Raw genomic sequence first — 21,709 nt, forward strand, 5'->3', positions numbered from 1 at the left:
GTTCTTCCACACCGATCTTGACAAACCATTTCTGTATGGACCTCGCTGTGTGCACGGGGACATTGCCATGCTGAAACAGGACAGGGTCTTCCCCAAAGTGTTGCCACAAAGTTGGAAGCACAGAATAGTCTAGAATGTCATTGTACGCTGTAGCTTTAAGATTTCCCTACACTGGAACTATGGAGCCTAGCCCAAACCATGAAAAACAGCCCCAGATCATTATTCTTCCTCCACCAAACTTTACAGTTGGCACTATGCAATCGGGCAGGTAGCGTTCTCCTGGCATCCACCAAACCCAGATTCGTTTGTCGGACTGCCAGATGGTGAAGCGGGATTCATCACTCCAGAGAATGCATTTCCACCGCTCCAGAGTCCAATGGCGGTGAGCTGTACACCACTCCAGTTGACGCATGGTGATCTTAGGCTTGTGTGCAGCTGCTCAGCCATTGAAACCCATTTAATGAAGCTCCCGATGAACAGTTCTTGTGACGTTGCTTCCAGAGGCAGTTTGGAACTCGGTAGTAAGTGTTGCAACCGAGGACAGACGATTTTTACATGCTTCAGCAATCGGCAGTCCCGTTCTGTGAGCTTGTGTGGCCTACCACTGTTGTTGTTCCTAGATGTTTCCACTTCACAATAACAGCACTTACAGTTGACTGAGGCAGCTCTAGCAGGGCAGAAATCTGACTAACTGACTTGTTGGAAAGGTGGCATCCTATGACGGCGCCAAGTTGAAAGTCACTGAGCTCCTCAGTAAGGCCATTCTACTGCTAATGTTTGCATGTGTGTGTGCTCGATTTTATACACCTGTCAGCAACGGGTGTGGCTGAAATAGCCAAATCCACTCATTTGAAGGGTTTCCACATACTTTTGTATATAAGTGCATCGACGACGTCGTCCCCACGGTGACTGTACGTACATATCCCAATGTACGTACGGTCACCGTGGCTTAGTGGTTAAGAGCGTTGTGTACGTACGGCAGGTAGCTTAGTGGTTAAGAGCGTTGTGCCAGTAACCGAAAGGTTGCTGGTTTTAATCCCCGAGCCGACTAGGTGAAAAATCTGTCGATGTGCCCTTGAGCAAGGCACTTAACCCTAATTGCTCCTGTAAGTCGCTCTGGATAAGAGCGTCTGCTAAATGACAAAGAAAAAAAAAAAGAAGCCAGGGATTACAGGCAACATCCGCACCGAGCTAAATGAAATCAAATGAAATCCAATTTTATTTGCCGCATGCGCCGAATACAACAGGAGTAGACATTACAGTGAAATGCTTACTTACAAGCCCTTAACCAACAATGCAGTTTTTAAGAAAAGAAAAAGTGTTCAGTAAAAAATAGATATGTAAAATATAAAAATAATTATGAATAAATAAATAATAATAAAGGGCAGCAGTAAAATAAAATAACAGTAGGGAGGCTACAGTTAAAGTCGGAAGTTTACATACACTTAGGTTGGAGTCATTAAAACTCGTTTCTTAACCACTCCACACATTTCTTGTTAACAAACTATAGTTTTGGCAAGTCGGTTAGGACATCTACTTTGTGCATGACACAAGTAATTTTTCCAACAATTGCTTACAGACAGATTATTTCACTTATAATTCACTGTATCACAATTCCAGTGGGTCAGAAGTTTACATACACCAAGTTGACTGTGCCTTTAAACAGCTTGGAAAATTCCAGAAAATGATGTCATGGCTTTAGAAGCTTCTGATAGGCTAATTGACATAATTTGAGTCAATTGGAGGTGTACCTGTGGATGTATTCCAAGGCCAAATCAATCCCAGAACAACAGCAAATGACCTTGTGAAGATGCTGGAGGAAACAGGTACAAAAGTATCTATATCCACAGTAAAATGAGTCCTATATCGACATAACCAGAAAGGCCGCTCAGCAAGGAAGAAGCCACTACTCCAAAACCGCCATAAAAAAGCCAGACTACGGTTTGCAACTGCACATGGGGACAAAGATCGTACTTTTTGGAGAAATGTCCTCTGGTCTGATGAAACAAAAATAGAACTGTTTGGCCATAATGACCATCGTTATGTTTGGAGGAAAAAGGGGGATTCTTGCAAGCCAAAGAACACCATTCCTACCGTGAAGCACGGGGGTGGCAGCATCATGCTGTGGGGGTGCTTCGCTGCATGAGGGACTGGTGCACTTCACAAAATAGATGGCATCATGAGGAAGGAAAATTATGTGGATATATTGAAGCAACATCTCAAGACATCAGTCAGGAAGTTAAAACTTGGTCACAAATTGGTCTTCCAAATGGACAATGACCCCAAGCATACTTCCAAAGTTGTGGCAAAATGGCTTAAGGACAAAAGCCCTGACCTCAATCCTATAGAACGTTTGTGGGCAGAACCAGCTCTGTCAGGAGGAATGGGCCAAAATTCACCCAACTTATTATGGGAAGCTTGTGGAAGGCTACTCGACACATTTGACCCAAGATAAACAATTGAAAGGCAATGTTTCCAAATGCTAATTGAGTGTATGTAAACTTCTGACCCACTGGGAACGTGATGAAAGAAATAAAAGCTGAAATAAATCATTCTGAAATAAATAAGGTATGTAAACTTCCGACTTCAACTGTATGCAAATTATGGGTAGGTTTGTTTGCTACTGGGTACCAGGTTATTTTACATGTACATTCTTAGAAAAAAACATGCTATCTAGAACCTAAAAGGGTTCATCGGCAGTCCTCATAGGAGAAACCTTTGAGGAACCCTTTTTGGTTCCAGGTAGAACCCTTTACACAGAGTGTTCTACATGGAACCCAGAAAAGTTAGACCTGGAACCAAAAAGAGTTCTCCTATGGGAACAGCCAAAGAACCCTTTTGGAGCCCTTTTTTCTAAGACTGTAGCCCTTGAGCCTAAGTTTGTGTGGCTAGAGAAGGCTCTCTCTATGCTACATTTGTTTGGCTGGGTTGGACTTATTTATTTAATGTTATTATGTTGGCCTAGTCCAAGTTTGTATAGCAAGAAGACTCAAGTTTCATTAATTTTATTCACGTCCACTCCCGCTCCCCCTCTCCTGCGCTCGACGTCGCCGGTCTACTAACCACCGGCCCTGGCAACCATCATTACGTACACCTGCTTCCCATCAGTACACACACCTGGACTTTATCATCACCTTGATTACCTTCCCTTTATTTAGCCCTCAGTAGCCTCAGTCATCAGGCCGTATTGGTTTGTTTTCATTCACGTTCTGTATGCTTCTCATGTTTTGTTTATCTGCAGTCTTCATTATTAAACTCACCTTCTGCACCTGCTTCCTGACTCCCAGCGTATATGTGACAAAGGCTAAATTTGGATACGATGTAGGCTAGCCTATGCGTTTTGACAATATTTTTAAATTATTTTTGCCTCTGTGATTCAGACTGTTTCAAAACCCCAATGACATAAATAGGCCTAAACATTTCAAAAACAAGACCTTGAGAGATGATCATTGACTTAATAGCTCTAGAGATTGACTACCATACATTTTTAGCCAAATGAAGGCTAACAAATGATAACGAATGCAACACGAAAATGTTAGCTTTATGTATAATAATATACCTAAGAATGTCGCATGTCGAAATACCCGGGAGAAAAGTGATTTATTCTCTGGAAGGAAAATGTGTAAAATTAGAGGAAAATATAAAACCTTAGGTACAATGTTCTTTCCCTCCCTGCCTTTGCTGTATTTGAGGGCTTGATGTACAACAATAATTATAGACACAATATTGCTGCCCCGGGGCATATTCTTTTTTATAACAACAGAGAAATGACATGCCACATTTCCATGATAATATTGCAATGAATTATGATGTTTGAAACAAACAAAATGTGGAACATAAGCCTGGGGGCACAGGGCGACAACGTTGGTGCCATCAACAACTTTCAGATAATTAGAAGTTGTGAAATTGGGGGAAGGGGAGGGGTGGAAGAGGGGGGGACGAGGCATAATGGGAAAGACCCTATTCCCTATGTAGTGCACTACTTTTGATAGGGCTCTGGTCTAAGGTAGAGCGCAATATAAGCAATTGGGTGCATTTGGGACACATCCTTGGTGTGGTGTGGTGTTACCTCCAGTGTCTGAGCCTTGGGGTCCTTGGGGTCGCAGAGGGAGGTGTTGATGCGGTGGTTGTGCTTGACACAGCGCTGGCTGGTGTTCTGGGGCAGGGGGAAGGTCTGTCTGATCAGAGTCAGACGCCCAATCGACTTCATCACCAGCTCTTGGACGTCCTGGTCTGAGATTTCCTGTAGGAGCACAAAGAGACCCACACACACGCACGCGCACACACACACAGACAGACAGACAGACAGACAGACAGACAGACAGACAGACAGACAGACAGACACACAGACAGACACACGCACACACACACACACAGAGACGACAGACAGACAGACACAGACAGACAGACAGACAGACACACAGACAGACACACACACCACAGGAAAAAGTGGGTTCAGAAGAACAGAGGGAAACCAATTATTATCCGTATAAACAAATACACAACTGATATTTATTGTAATCATATAGTAATCATAAAGTAATCATATTGCAATCATATTGTAATCGTATAGGAATCCTATAGTAATCCTATAGTAAGTGGGGTGGCAGGCAGCCTAGCGGTTAAAAGCATTGGACGCGTTGGGCCAGTAACCAAAAGGTGGAAAATCTGTCTGTGCTCTTGAGCAAAGCACTTAACCCTAATTGCTCCTGTAAGTCGCTCTGGAGAAGAGTGTCTGCTAAATAACTAAAATGTAAATGTAATCATCAGTATGTCATGGATCAATTCATACACTAAATTGCATTTATTCTACTATTCCCATATTGTGTTAAGAAAGCACTTCAGGCCTCGTGCACCTAGACATTATTCATTTGATGTAAACCCTGATCACATGAGAGGGGAGTGAGTGAGGAGCGGAGAAGAGAGAGAGAGCATGTGCATGTGTTCGTCCTTGTGGAACCTTGCTAATTTTAGCCTAAAGACATCTCTCTCTTTTTTGACTGGGCATGCAGAGCGCGAGGAGCAGGGTCTGATGATTTAATGAGAGCAGACGTCAGAAAGTCCCTGATGAAGGTAGCTCCAAAACTCAACCAAGCTGTTCTGGCTGACAGATTTCAATTTTTATTTGCACATGTTTTGCCTGCATGACATTGGTGATGGTGACCGTGTCCTAGGAACACACACTACTAATATCACTGCTCTGGTGGCCATTCTCCACATCCAAACAGAACACAACGATACACCTGCCTGTCATGCCAACAGAGGAACAGCCAATCTAATTTCAAACGATTTAGCAATGTGATGTGTCAAATTCTGGGCTCTTTTGTAATAGGCAACGGCCCAAACATTTCAACCCAGAAAATGAGGAAGGGGATTATCTCACAAAGCCCTGACAAAAGGCGGAATAAACACAGAAAAGTGCTAAAAAAAACTTGCTGCCAAAAAAGCATTGCCGTTCCCCAAGCGTGGCGTGGCAAGGAAAGAAACATTGGCAGGGAGGCATTCGTTTTTACAAGTTTTTTTATTATTTTTATTAACAAGAGTACACGCTCCTCCGAAGTGCTGGAACGTACCAATTGACAAACGACAACTACTTTGACTTTCAGTGGACACATATTAAAAGCTCTTGGCATGTTGTCAGTGTAAATTATTGGGACGTGACTGTGGTCCCTCTGGGGGCCTCGGCGGTTAAGACTTAATTAGAGTTAGGGATTTGCCCTGGCTTGTTTTCCGTCCAACTTCCTGTCTAGATTACATGACATATCAGCCATGCCTAGGAGTCCGCATGGCAAGGAGAATGTAATCTAACTTGACGTCTAATACTGTTGGACAAATGCTAAGGCCGATTGACATTTAAAATAGGAGAGCGGGTTCTTCTCTGAATAGGCCAAAGCAATTACAGATGACGGATCTTAACTTGCTCACTCTTTTGTCGTGGAGAATTTTTGCTGTTGCAAATTAGCCTTGTGAGTGGCTGAAAATGAGCAGTTCTCTTTCTCGAGTTATTGGGATCAGGGCTTGCTATCAAAATGGTGTTCTCTCTCGTTCGCTCAAACGCTAGGCCAAGGTCCTATTACTGCAACATTCAAATATACAAAAATGTATCTGAAATGCAGCCATACACATGAACAACCATCGTTTTATATAGCTTAATAACACAAGATAGATATTGGTCTCCACTAGGCTATGGCATACAAGTGTCTAGTGCATCCTAAGGTTACGAATGAACCGTCAATATCGAGGTCAATCGTGGGGTGGTCTAGCGGTTAGGGCTGCTGCTTTCAGGGTGCATATATAGGCCGCATGGGTTCGATTCCGGCCTACGTCCTTCTGGCACGAATAACTCAATCCCCCGATTGACTTGATGTAGTTCCACATTTCAGGGTCATTCTACAGATTCGGTGACATTTCAGTATTGTCAGTGTCCCAAGATGTACTAGTGTTATAACTTGTCAGAACATTTATCAAACTACACTTAAATTACAACATTTCAAAGTTTTACATGTTTTTAATATGGAGTAGAGAATATGATTTTAAACAGAGATGAATTTCAATACTTATATGTTTGCTTTTCTTAGGAGTATTAAGAATTTCGCCTGTCCCTATTGACCATCATGCAAATGGCGTGACTCATTTTGAGTACACAGTGTTAAATAATAATGCTTTTTTTTTGTTACATTTATTGTATATGCCCCCTTATTATGCATAATCCATTTTCTCAGCATAAGACATTTTATTTTCTGAGAAATTCAGGCTTTTACCCCTGTCCTTGTATTTCTTTCAACCCCGTAACGCAACAATACCCCCACTCACAATTAAATAATGGTTTGATCCTGTGGACATCATTTATGAGGAAGTGACATCATACAAGTCTTCAGAGAAGCCTGGTGTGACAAGTGGTAAGCTGCTCTCTCACTTTTTATAAATTTTTCATGTTTTTTAAGCACATATGGGCTTTGTCAATCTCAGGTATTCAACTCTGTTGGGGGGGGGGAATTCATAGTTAAGATATTACCAAGAATTGTTTTTATAGCTATGAAGTATAACAATGTCTTTTGTTGAATAAGGCCATGTGGCACACTGCTAGCTGCTAGCATCCCGAATTAGCAACAGATTAGCACAAAATATTCAACCCTGTCACATTCAACCCCACCACATTTTTCAATGTTACGGGGTTGAATGGCTGTTACAGGGTTGAATAGCTGTTAAATCTTAGCAATATTTAATGTATATTGCTTAATACCAATCATATTTTCTTGTTGAATGTTTGTTGTTTACGGTTTTACAGTATCAACTAAAAGTACGAGGAATTTTTGAAAATAATAACTTTAAAAAAGTGACAATTAATTTGTTCTCTCTCCTATATACATTGACATATTTAGGAGTATTATCTGCAAGTTCATGTTCATTTTACTACATAGTGATTAAAAGGATACAATATTTAGTCTTGAAGAGTAAGCAGGTCATTGACTTGACCTTGACCTACAATTTCAGATTCAACAATGGAAAAAACAGCAGCAGAAAGGAAACACACATAGAGAGGAAGGTGAGGGACATCCGCGCGCCGGTGGTCAGGTAATTCTCCTGGAAATGTAAGATCTTTAAGACACGAGGTGGTGGTGGTCATGGACACACAATCAACAGAAAATAAAGTTTTGTTGCTTTAAAGCATAATTTGGTAATGCATAAAAAGACTAGAGAATGTAAATGAAGACTAGTCTAAAAAGACATACAGTATACTGCCTTGGCAACTTGCCTACCGTGATGTAAGCTGTATGTGCACAGTCCACAACAAGAAACTGGAATGCCAGTGTTTCAATACACAACATTTCACATTTACCCCTAAAGTTACATCAGTCGTGTCACAGAGGGAGGTTGATTGGGCAAATCCAGACATATGCAGGAAATGGTGCGTGGCCAAATATGATGACGATTTCTATCCCGGAATAATTCTAGACACAGATGAATCCCATGTGCAGGTCAAATGCATGTGCTGTGCTGGACCAAATAGGTACTTCTGGCCACTTCTTGATGATATCCTGTGGTATCCATTTGAGGACATCTTGGAACACATTGATCCCCCTAAACCGGTGACTTCTAGGCACATGGAAATACAGAAGGAAGTGTGGGCTAGGCTCTCTCAGTAAAAATGGTGAACAAACTGTAGGCTTACCTATAGGTTATTAATGTTAAGATGTTTGCTTAATGTTCAAACATTCAAACAACACAGACATTCCTGCCATTACTCTGGATATTTCTATGAAATCAATGAAATGTTGTAACTGTTGTTAGTTCATTAATGTGTTTTACTCTGTCTAGCTTTCATCTAGATTCTTTAGATTTTAAAAGCTATGTTGACAGTAGGTTTAAAAATGTTTAAAATGTTTAAAAAATGGCAACATGTTAGTGATCTCAAAAGATAAAACATATGACACGTGATGCTTTTCACTCAACCCTGTTACATGATTTTCAACCCTGTTGCGGTGCATTCATCCCTGTTACGAGATTATTTTTTTACATTTTTGTATTAAATACACAAAATATAACATCAATAGTGTTTTTATTGTGTGTATTAAATCAGGGTAAATAAGGCTATTTCAATTTTGTCAGGAATTACGCAGCATTCTTGCACATTTCTTGCGAAAATGTGGAGTTAGATTAGAAATTTCTTCATCGTAAACTGGAAAGGATGGTGCTGGTCAGTTTTTCTTGATTTTCTCTTTAATTACAATATGCCATTATTTACACAAGGGACATCTAAACTGTGAGATTATGCCAGAAGCTGATCTCAAGCTTATTGGAAAAATGAATAGTTGAATAACAAAATGACTGTGACGGGGTTGAATTAAATTGGGACTTGTTTGAGAAAATAATACAGAATAATAACTTAATACTCTACATTGAGATGGGAAAAGGTATTTTCTATCAAGTACACACATTACTTTGTCACATCAAATAAAAAAAAGCTTAAGATTTTAATGTTCATTGTTTCATCCTCCTCAATCACAAAAGGCACCGAATCTGTAGAATGACCCTTCAGTCCAGGGTTCACGTTGGTTGCAAGCATCTTTTAGGGAGCGGTAATGAGGTGACCAATAATGGTTGCAATTGAGATCAGCTGTGCAGGTGAATTTGATGGTTTAACGAGCAGCTGGCGATAATAAGGAATGCCGGGGAGGCTATCCCATCACCTGGCGGCGCAGCGAAAATGTAAAAAATAATCTGAATTAATGGCAGACAGAAGTACCCCACTTGGGATAACATTTTCCAGAAGAAGAAGGAATAACTTTGTGAAATGTAAGTTTAACGTTTATTTATTCACCAAATGATGTTAAAGTTTTGAATTCAGATGTTGAGTATCTGGTGTTTAGCAGACCGTTGCCAAGCTAGCCACACGTCGGACGTGATAGCTAGCTAGCAGGCGATCTCATCCTGCTTAACAGCTGTTTAGAGATGAACAACTAAACTAACTCATCTTATATTCAGCAATGTGCCAATTGTTAACACCCGGGCAGTTTTAAAATCAAGTAGCAAATCGTTTTTTCCCATTTGTTTTCAGTGACTAAAGTGGGCACCTGATCACGTTCCATTGCAATGGCTTGGCAGGAGAAAACGGTCCTGCCCGACTCGTTTGGAGGTAAGACGTTTCAGCAACATCTGATGAAAAACGTAGGAAATGCAGCCAACTGTGTTTTGTTCAATCTAGGCTTGCTAGCCAGCCAAGTTATTTGCGCATTCTGTTGATGAGTTTGTTTTGCTAGCTAGCTGCATACAGTGTCTGTTTACCTAGCTAACGTTTTGTGTTGCACCATTGGGGTTGGTGTTACTAGTTAAAATTAGAGGCTAAGATTATTCTACTCTTACTGTAAAGAACTTGACCAAGCCTAAAAATATACAAAACGATTGCACATTAATATAGGTAGTTGTGGCTCTAGCACTGAAATTTGAGCAATGAGGTTAATTTCTCTCCACTTGTCTCTGTTTGTTCGAGGTTGAAGGACATCCCACCCCGACACCCTGCATATGTAAAATAAACTTATCCCAGGATAAGGATATTATTAAGGAGTCTGCAACATCACAATGTTAGATAGAAATAGATTCACCCATGTTATTGTTTATCATTCAGATTTAACAGGACATTGTAACTTATGAAGCTCATTCTAAAATACAGATGCGATTTCTGTCCCAGGGGAATGCACTGTGTGCAAGTCTTCAATTTAGACCACAATTAGTTGAATCAGGTGTTAGTGAAGGGCTGGAACAAAAAACCTGTAAACTCCTGTCCTGTGTATAAAATAAACCTGTGGCTGTCATGACTAAATTTGCCCTCATGTACTGAACAAGCTTATGAATGTTGGAGGTTAATCTCCTTGAGATGTCCCTCACTTGGGAATGACTTATTTTGTACAATGGACTGTGCTTTAAGGACTCATGCACAGATACAGGAAAACCAATAAAAATTGATAACATTTATTCAAGTGTTGATGTCTCCACATGTTTCTGGTTTTGAGGCTTGGGAATCTATCTGCTGACTGCAGGTCATCTGTCTAATCACCTGGAAGAAGAGAGAAAGGCATCATTAATAGTACAATGCTGTATTCATTTAATTTAATATATATATACACCTGTTTGATATGCATTTATTTCATTATATTGGACATATTATCCTATCACATGCCATTTAGCGTACATTAGGATGAATTCGACTAGGCCTTCTAATCTAGTTAGATTGCATCATATCACTTTTAAATATTAGTTATCAACTAATATAAAACCATGTTATCTTGAACATCGGAGTCATTTAATAATATGGATGGGTGTGATAGTTGTATGAATAATCACAATGCAAGCCTACTCATTAGGATAAAACAGCAGCTCTAATGCTACATTAGCTTCACAGTGAAACACCACTATTCTGGCTATCAATCATTCTTTAAACAGTCAGCTAAATAAGCTATTTTACTATTTCAAAAAATTGTAGCCTGCATGATATCATGCATGCAAGCTTACCTGTCATGTCCACAACGATGGAGCAGCAGACCAGCAATAAGCGACAGGAGGACCCTATACCGTAAAATAATGATTCTGGTCGGTGTCAACTTCATTAACAGGTACTGAGGAGATTGATTCTGTTATTTGTTTACTTGTGTCAGATATTTCAATTTTAGGATAGTTGATCACTGAATTGCTAGCACTAGTTGCTCACGCTGCTGTGGATACAATGTGGCTAAAAACGTCTTGCGCTCGGTGGAATATGAATGTGTTATCACGTGATGCTGCCTTCGAATACCGTCCTATTGGAAAAGTGCTACCTACTAAGTACAGTGCATTCAGAAAGTATTCAGACCCCTTGACTTTTTCCACATTTTGTTACGTTACAGCCTTTTTTTCAAATGAAAAAAAATTATATATATTCCTCATCAATCTACACACAATACCCCATAATGACAAAGCGAAAACAGGTTTGTATAATTTTCTGCACATTTATATATATATATATATATATATATATATATATATATATATATATATATATATATATATATATATATATTTAAATACATAAGTATTCAAACCCATTGCTATGAGACTCTAAATTGAGCTCAGGTGCACCCTGTTTCCATTGATCATCCTTGAGATGTCTCTACAACTTGATTGGAGTCCACCTGTGGTAAATTAAATTGATTGGATATGATTTGGAAAGGCATACACCTGTCCTATATAAGGTCCCACAGTTGACAGTACATGTCAGAGCGTAAACCAAGCCATGAGGTCAAAGGAATTGTCCCTAGAGCTCCGAGACAGGATTGTGTCGAGGCACAGATCTGGGGAAGGGTGCCAAAATATTTCTGCAGCATTGAAGGTCCCCAAGAACACAGTGGCCTCCATCATTCTGTGTTAACAAACCTCCAAACGAGCTTCAATGCCATACAACACTCCTTCAGTAGCCTCCAACTGCTCTTAAACACTAGTAAAACTAAATGCATGCTCTTCAACCGAACGCTGCTTGCACCCGCCCACCCGACTAGAATCACTACTCTCGACGGGTCTGACCTAGAGTATGTGGACAACTACAAATATCTAGGTGTCTGGTTAGACTGTAAACTCTCCTTCCAGACTCACATTAAGAATCTCCAATCCAAAGTTAAATCTAGAATCGGTTTCCTATTTCGCAACAAAGCCTCCTTCACTCATGCTGCCAAACATGCCCTCGTAAAACTGACTATCCTACCGATCCTTGACTTCGGCGATGTCATTTACAAAATAGCCTCCAACACTCTACTCAGCAAATTGGATGTAATCTATCACAGTGCCATCCGTTTTGTCTCCAAAGCCCCATATAATACCCACCACTGTGACCTGTACACTCTTGTTGGCTGGTCCTCACTACATATTCGTTGCCAAACCCACTGGCTCCAGGCCATCTATAAATCACTGCTAGGCAAATCCCCGCCTTATCTTAGCTCATTGGTCACCATAGCAACACCCACCCGTAGTCTGCGCTCCAGCAGGTATATCTCACTGGTCATCCCCAAAGCCAACACCTCCTTTGGCCGCAATTCCTTCCAGTTCTCTGCTGCCAATGACTGGAACAAATTGCAAAAATCTCTGAAGCTGGAGACACTTATCTCCCTCACTAACTTTAAGCATCAGTTGTCAGAGCACCTTACCGATCACTGCACCTGTACACAGCCCATCTGAAATTAGCCCGCCCAACTACCTCATCCCTATATTGTTATTTATTTTGCTCATTTGTACCCCAGTATCTCTATTTGCACATCATCTCTTGCACATCTATCATTCCAGTGTTAATACTAATTGTAATTATTTTGCACTATAGCCTATTTATTGCCTTACCTCCATAACTTGCTACATTTGCACACACTGTATATATATGTATTTCTGTTGTATTTTTGACTTTGTTTTGTTTTACCCCATATGTAACTCTGTGTTGTTGTTTTTATCGCACTGCTTTGCTTTATCTTGGCCAGGTCGCAGTTGTAAATGAGAACTTGTTCTCAACTGGTTTACCTGGTTAAATAAAGGTTAAATAAAATAAAAAATAAAAATGGAAGAAGTTTGGAACCACCAAGACTCTTCCTAGAGCTGGCCGCCCGGCCAAACTGAGCAATCGGGGGAGAAGGGCCTTCATCAGGGTGGTGACCAAGAACCCGATGGTCACTCTGACAGAGCTCCAGAGTTCCTATGTGGAGATGGGAGAACCTTTGAGAAGGACAACTATCTCTGCAGCACTCCACCAATCAGGCCTTTATGGTAGAGTGGCCAGACAGAAGTCACTACTCAGTAAAAGGCACATGACAGCCCGCTTGGTTTGACAAGAGGCACCTAAATGACTCTCAGACCATGAGAAACCAGAATCTCTGGTCTGATGAAACCAAGATTGAACTCTTTGGCCTGAATGCTAAGTGTCACGTTTGGAGGAAACCTGGCACCATCCCTATGGTGAAGCACGGTGGTGGCAGCATCATGCTGTGGGGATGTTTTTCAGCGGCAGGGACTGGGAGACTAGTCAGGATCGAGGGAAAGATGAACTGAGCAAAGTACAGGGAGATCCTTGATGAAAACCTGCTCCAGAGCACTCAGGACCTCAGACCTCACCTTCCAACAGGACAACGAACCTAGGCACACAGCCAAGACAACGCATGAGTGGCTTCGGGACAAGTCTCTGAATGTCATTGATTGGCCCAGCCAGAGCCCAGACTTGAACCCGATCTAACATTTCTGGAGAAACCTAAAAATAGCTGCGCAGCGACGCTCCCCATCCAACCTGACAGAGCTTGAGAGGATCTTTTATTTTTTATTTCACCTTTAATCTCCCCAGGTGTGCCAAGCTTGTAGCGTCATACCCAAGAAGACTCAAGGCTGTAATCGCTGCCAAAGGTGCTTCAACAAAGTACTGAGTAAAGGGTCTGAATACTTACGCAAATGTAATATTTGAGTATTTTAAAAAATTTATACAAACCTGTTTTTGCTTTGTCATTATGGGGTATTGTGTGTAGTATGATGAGGGGTAAAAAAATAAAACAGGTAAGCAGTAGCCTTTGGATTGTTAAATAATAACAGCATGCTACACCAACATTAGTTTCCATTCATACAGAGAGTCAAAACGATTGCCCAGCACTTGGCGAGAACTCATGATCCACGGAGCCGAAGTGTGCTGTGCAGACCACTGCACTAGGGCAGTTCACAATGCTCTAGCAAGCCGTGAAAATACTTGATGATACTTGATGGTATGAGGTCGGTTGGTTTTCAGAGCCTTCCCCACACCATAGCCCCCTACCTAAGTTACTGCATTGTGTAGCCTATAAACACTGCTTCCAACTGCCTCCTGGTGGTGAGTATACATTTAAAATATGTTTTAAAATCCTCCTAACTGTAAGGATTTCTTTCCTAATAATAATCATGTAAAATTAACAAATTTACAGAAAGACCTGTGTGAATTTCAGTGAATCTCTTATACAATGGGTTAAAATTATGTACAGCAATCCCAGGTGTAAAATAGTAAATAATGGTTACTTCTCAGAAAGTATTGAGCTTTTAAGAGAAGTAAAACAAGGCTGTCCGTTGTCTCCATATCTATTTATTATGGCCATTGAAATGATAGCTATTAAAATTAGATGCAAGTAGAACATCCAGGGGTTAGAAATTCATGGGATAAAAACAAAAACGATGTTCAATGTTCTAGCCTCACTGGACTAAAACCTAATTATGACAAGTGTACCATATTACGTATTGGATTGTTAAAAGACACAGTGTTTACACTACCTTGTAGTTTACCAATAAAATAGGCACATGGTGAAGTAGACATACTTGGTATTCATATCTAAAAATATATATAAATGAACTTACCACAATCAATTTCAATAGAAAGTTTGCAAAACTAGATAAGATTCTGCAACCATGGAGAGGTGGATACTTGTCTATTTATGGAAAAATCACATTGATTAACTCTTTGGTCCTTTCACAGTTTACTTACTTACTAATGGCGCTGCCTACTCCAAACTCGTTTTTTAAATCATATGAGCAAAATATATTTAATTTTATTTGGAATGCTAAGCCAGACAAAATTAAACATGCCTATTTATATAATGAATATGAGTTTGGGGGGCTAAAATTATTAAATATTAAAGCTTTAAACCTCTCACTAAAAGCTTCACTCATACAGTGCCTTGCAAAAGTATTCATCCCCTTGGCATTTTTCCTATTTTGTTGCATTACAACCTGTAATTTAAATTGATTTTTATTTGGATTTCATGTAATGGACATACACAAAATAGTCCAAATTGGTGAAATGAAAAAAAAAAAAACGTATTTCATAAAATTCAAAAATATAAATAACGGAAAAGTGTTGCGTGCATATTTATTCACCCCCTTTGCTATGAAGCCCCTAAATAAGATCTGGTGCAACCAATTACCTTCAGAAGTCACATAATTAGTTAAATAAAGTCCACCTGTGTGCAATCTAAGTGTCACATGATCTGTCACATGATCTCAATATATATACACCTGTTCTGAAAGGCCCCAGAGTCTGCAACACCACTAAGCAAGGGGCAACACAAAGCAAGCGGCACCATGAAGCCAAGGAGCTCTCCAAACAGGTCAGGAACAAAGTTGTGGAGAAGTACGGATCAGGGTTGGGTTATAAAAAAAATATCAGAAACTTTGAACATTCCACAGAGTACCATTAAATCCATTATTAAAAAATGGAAAGAATATGGCACCACAACAAACCTGTCAAGAGAGGGTCGCCCACCAAAACTCACGGACCAGGAAAGGAGGGCATTAATCAGAAAGGCAACAAAGAGACCAAAGATAACCCTGAAGGAGCTGCAAAGCTCCACAGCGGAGATGAACCTAAGCATACTGCTAAAGCAACACTCAAGTGGTTTAAGGGGAAACATTTAAATGTCTTGGAATGGCCTAGTCAAAGCCCAGACCTCAATCCAATTGCGAATCTGTGGTATGACTGAAATATTGCTGTACACCAGCGGAACCCATCCAACTTAAAGGAGCTGGAGCAGTTTTGCCTTGAAGAATAGGCAAAAATCCCAGTGGCTAGATGTGCCAAGCTTATAGAGACATACCCCTAGAGACTTGCAGCTGTAATTTCTGCAAAAGGTGGTTCTACACAGTATTGACTTTGGGGGGTTGAATAGTTATGCACGCTCAAGTTTTCTGTTTTTCTGTCTTATTTCTTGTTTGTTTCACAATAAAAAATATTTTGCATCTTCAAAGTGGTAGGCATGTTGTGTAAATCAAATGATACAAACCCCCCAAAAATCCATTTTAATTCCAGGTTGTAAGGCAACAAAATAGGAAAAATGCCAAGAGGGGTGAATACATTCGCAAGCCACTGTACATAAGTTATACTTAAACCCAAAATTGTTCTCCAGTAGATTATTAAGAAAGGCTCATCCTTTGTTCAAAAATTGCCTTTTTGCCTTGATACAGATGACAACTTCTCATTTCCAACAAATTGAACATGAAATGTTGTTTAATGTATCGCTATTTCTTAAACAAGCCATTTAAAGCTGGTTACAATTTCAGATTATATATTTTTTACCCCTTTTTCGTGATATCCAATTGATAGTTACAGTCTTGTACCATCGCTGCAACTCCCGTACGGACTTGGGAGAAGCGAAGGTCGAGAGCCATGCGTCCTCCAAAACACGACCCTGCCAAGCCACGCTGCTTCTTGACACACTGCTCGCTTAACCCGGAAGCTAGCCGCACCAATGTGTCGGAGGAAACACCATCCAACTGGCGACAATTTCAACGTGCATGCGCCCGGCCCGCCACAGAAGTCAATAGAGCGCGATGGGACAAGGACATCCCGGCCGGCCAAACCCTCCCCTAATCCGGACAGCGCTGGGCCAATTGTGCGCAGCCTCAAGGGTTTCCTGTCCCGGCCGGCTCGAACCCGGATCTGTACTCGGCTCTAGCACTGCACCACTCAGGAGGCCCACTATTTCAGTTTTATCCCCCAGAAAATATAGAATAAATATTACAACAAATATTATGGATGAACTCAAATATACTGATTAATAAAAAAAACATTATTTATGGGAGAATGTTAAAAAATGGTATTATATTTATTAATGATATTATGAATAGAAACGTTATGAGTTATGTTACATATGCAGCTATCGAAAATATATGGGAATATCTGCTCAATCCAAATTTATAACCAACTGATTGCAGCATTACCACAAAAAAATGAAGGCGGCAAGTGGAAGAAGGAGAAGGTAGGGAACTTGTTTCTCTGCCATATATTAAAGATACAAACTGACTGAAAATAATTGGCATAAATAGAAAAATATACCAGTTTAATTTGAGGACAAAAATGTTGCCAGCTGCACTATACAGGTTGCAAAATAAATGGGAAGAGATTTTCAATGTACCGATTCCATGGCACATGGTTTATGAACAACACTTGATTCAACACTTCAAGTTTTTTTATTTAAATTATTATACAAAATTCTTACCACCAACAGAATGCTATATACATACAGTGAGGGAAAAAAGTATTTGATCCCCTGCTGATTTTATACGTTTGCCCACTGACAAAGACATGATCAGTATATAATTTTAATAGTAGGTTTATTTGAACAGTGAGAGACAGAATAACAAAAAAAAAATCCAGTAAAACACATGTAAAAAATGGTATAAATTGATTTGCATTTTAATGAGGGAAATAAATATTTGACCCCCTCTCAATCAGAAAGATTTCTAGCTCCCAGGTGTCTTTTATACAGGTAATGAGCTGAGATTAGGAGCACACTCTTAAAGGGAGTGCTCCTAATCTCAGTTTGTTACCTTTATACAAGACACCTGTCCACAGAAGCAATCAATCAATCAGATTCCAAACTCTCCACCATGACCAAGACCAAAGAGCTCTCCAAGGATGTCAGGGACAAGATTGTAGACCTACACAAGGCTGGAATGAGCTACAAGACCATCGCCAAGCAGCTTGGTGAGAAAGTGACAACAGTTGGTGCGATTAATCGCAAATGGAAGAAACACAAAATAACTGTCAATCTCCCTCGGCCTGGGGCTCCATGCAAGATCTCACCTCGTGAAGTTGAAATGATCATGAGAATGGTGAGGAATCAGCCCAGAATTACACGGGAGGATCTTGTCAATGATATCAAGGCAGCTGGGATCATAGTCACCAAGAAAACAATTGGTAACACACTACGCCGTGAAGGACTGAAATCCTGCAGCGCCCGCAAGGTCCCCCTGCTCAAGAAAGCACCTGTCTGAAGTTTGCCAATGAACATCTGAATGATTCATTCCAAAATCAAGCTCTTTGGCATCAACTCAACTCGCCGTGTTTGGAGGAGGAGGAATGCTGCCTATGACCCCAAGAACACCATCCCCACCGTCAAACATGGAGGTGGAAACATTATGCTTTGGGGGTGTTTTTCTGCTAAGGGGACAGGACAACTTCACCGCATCAAAGGGACGATGGACGGGGCCATGTACCGTCAAATCTTGAGTGAGAACCTCCTTCCCTCAGCCAGGGCATTGAAAATGGGTCGTGGATGGGTATTCCAGCATGACAATGACCCAAAACACATGGCCAAGGCAACAAAGGAGTGGATCAAGAAGGAGCACATTAAGGTCCTGGAGTGGCCTAGCCAGTCTCCAGACCTTAATCCCATCGAAAATCTGTGGAGGGAGCTGAAGGTTCCAGTTGCCAAACGTCAGGCTCGAAACCTTAATGACTTGGAGAAGATCTGCAAAGAGGAGTGGGACAAAATCCCTCCTGAGATGTGTGCAAACCTGGTGGCCAACTACAAGAAACGTCTGACCTCTGTGATTGCTAACAAGGGTTTTGCCACCAAGTACTAAGTCATGTTTTGCAGAGGGGTCAAATACTTATTTCCCTCATTAAAATGCAAATCAATTTATAACATTTTTGACATGCGTTTTTCTGGATTTTTTTGTTGTTTTTCTGTCTCTCACTGTTCAAATAAACCTAATATTAAAATTATAGACTGATCATGTCTTTATCAGTGGGCAAACGTACAAAATCAGCAGGGGATCAAATACTTTTTTCCCTCACTGTATATGGGGCATTCAACAATCTCAGCTCTGTAGATTTTGCTGTGAAGAGACAGAATCACTATATAATTTATTCTGATATTGCTCCTATGTAGCTTGTTTCTGGTCACAGGTTCAGGAATGGTTAAAAAATCACAACATTCACTTAAAATTAACCTTACAAATAGCAGTGTTGGGCGATTTTGGAAAGCCATAGTCAGTCAATAAATAATATAATAATACTTGTAGGAAATGTTTTCATCTTTGGCTCACAATCTGTGGATACTATATGATTAGAAAGGTTCAAAATGTATGTAAAACATCACAGCACATTTGAAAAATATATGGCACATGGAAACCAAACGAGGGTGGTCTATGGTGATAGGTGGGAAGGGCTGAGACTGGCTGAGGGGTGGGATTAAGGAGTTTATGTTCAGTAATATATTATTGTTATGTGATTGCTGTATATAAAAGTACCATATATGTAAAATGTATGTACAGTACCAGTCAAAAGTTTGGACACACCTACTCATTCAAGGGTTTTTCTTTATTTTTACTATTTTCTACATTGTAGAATAATAGTGAAGACATCAAAACTATGAAATAACACATATGGAATCATGTAATAACCCCCCCCCCCACACACACAAAAAAAGATATATATATATATTTGAGATACTTCAAAGTAGCCACCCTTTGCCTTGATGACAGCTTTGCACACTCTTGGCATTCTCTCAACCATTCGTTTTTTTGTCCTCCGAAGTGGACGAGTTACAAAAAAATTCAATAATAATAATAATAATAATCCTCCTGCTGCAGGATTATTTTCCTCCTACGACGAAATTGGTCATATTAAGATCCGACATCTGTAGTGTGTTCGAGGTTTAAAAATGCTTCTAAAGTTAGTAACTTCCACATTAGGATTTCAGACTTGACCTCTAAAAGTCTAGGCCATTTGGTGGCTAATATATGGAATAGTTTTAAGATGGTCATACCATGTATCATTTAGCTAATTGCTTTTACATTTTAGAACACCTTTAGATATAAAAAAAGTATGCAAAAATTGCTAAAATATATAAAATATTGAATTACTACTATAGCCCATAGAAACACATTGAATAATTTGTATTCATAAATGGCAAAAAAAGACAGTAAAAAAATGTATCATAAGGAATAAGGTTTTGAAGTGGACACATATTTAACCCCTTATTTTTGTTGCCACAAAACTACCTCCATACTTCCATTCGTTTGTACCTTCAGACGATTGAGAAGCAGCTAAAAAAAAAACTCTCTCTAGCTTAAACTTTCTTATGTTACTTAGATTGACACACCCATGCAAGGATTACATTCCAGACTTGATTTGCCCTAATGAAAAATGTATCAACCCGTAAAAAAAATGTCCATTCATTCTAATCCACATAATATTTCACATTTCTTGTTGCTGCAGGATTATTTTCCTTCTGTAGCAAACTTGCTCAAATTAAGATCCTACATCTGTAAATCTACAGGAGGTCCAAGACAACATTGTCACCTAATTGTCACGTTCGTTGAATGACGGGTCAGACCAAGGCGCAGCGTGATATGCGTACATGTTTATTGAACTTAATAAACACACGACAAAACAACAAAGGAAACTAAACGTGAAGTCCAAGGTAGCACACACAACATACCTTAACCGGAACACGATCCCACAACTAGACAGTGCCAATAGGCTGCCTAAGTATGGACCCCAATCAGAGACAACGAGCGACAGCTGCCTCTGATTGGGAACCACACCGGCCAACATAGATCCACACATACTAGAATATACAACATAGAACATACACAACAAAGAATATACACACCCTGACTCAACATATAAGAGTCCCCTGAGTCGGGGCGTGACAGTACCCCCCCTCCCAAAGGTGCGGACTCCGACCGCACAACATAAACATAACAGGGTAGGGGCCGGGTGGGCATTCCGCCTCGGAGGCGGATCCGGCTCGGGGCGTGACGACCTCTCACTCTCCGCCTCCCTGTTGAGCCCCTGGTCTGGTCTGGACCTCGGCGCGCTACTTCCCCTCTCCTTCCTCCCACGATACGCCAGGCCCTGTCTGGACCCTGGTGTGGGAGACCCCGAACCTGGAGAGGGGCTGACGTCATGGTCTGGACTAGAGCCGCTGACCGGAGCTGGATCAGGCACCGGTGGAGTGGACTGCTCTGGCTCCGGAGTGGAGCCGCTGACCGGAGCTGAACTGGACCCCGGTGGAGCGGACTGCTCTGGCTCCGGAGTGGCGCAGCTGACCGGAGCTTGATCAGGTACCGGTGGAGCGGACTGCTCTGGCTCCGGAGTGGAGCAGCTGATCGGTGCCGGACCAGGCACCGGTGGAACGGGCACGGGCCGTGCCGGACTGGACAAACGCACCACTGGTCTGGTGCGAGGAGCAGGCACTGGCCGGACCTGACTAGGAACACGCACCACTGGCTTGGTGCGAGGAGCAGGTACAGGCCGGGCTGGGCTGGCGACGCGCACCACTGGCTAGGTGCGAGGAGCAGGAACAGGCCGGGCCGGGCTGGCGACGCACACCACTGGGTTGGTGCGAGGAGCAGGAACAGGCCGGGCCGGCGACGCGCACCACTGGCTTGGTGCGAGGAGCAGGAA

At 41.1% G+C, this 21,709-nt stretch overlaps 1 protein-coding gene across 1 annotated transcript in view; it reads right to left on the reverse strand.

The window, feature by feature from the left end:
• Positions 1-21,709, reverse strand: part of LOC311141343 (glutamate receptor ionotropic, delta-2) — a gene marked incomplete at both ends in the record, with an annotated part of 590,499 nt that overhangs the window by 223,950 nt on the left and 344,840 nt on the right. The window contains one exon of the mRNA XM_084176639.1: positions 4,070-4,243. Coding sequence (XP_084032765.1) covers positions 4,070-4,243 — 174 coding nt within the window. The remainder of the gene's footprint in view (positions 1-4,069; positions 4,244-21,709) is intronic.

Source organism: Coregonus lavaretus (genome assembly GCF_964263955.1).
Source record: "Coregonus lavaretus genome assembly, chromosome: 14".
Lineage (NCBI taxonomy): Eukaryota > Metazoa > Chordata > Actinopteri > Salmoniformes > Salmonidae > Coregonus > Coregonus lavaretus.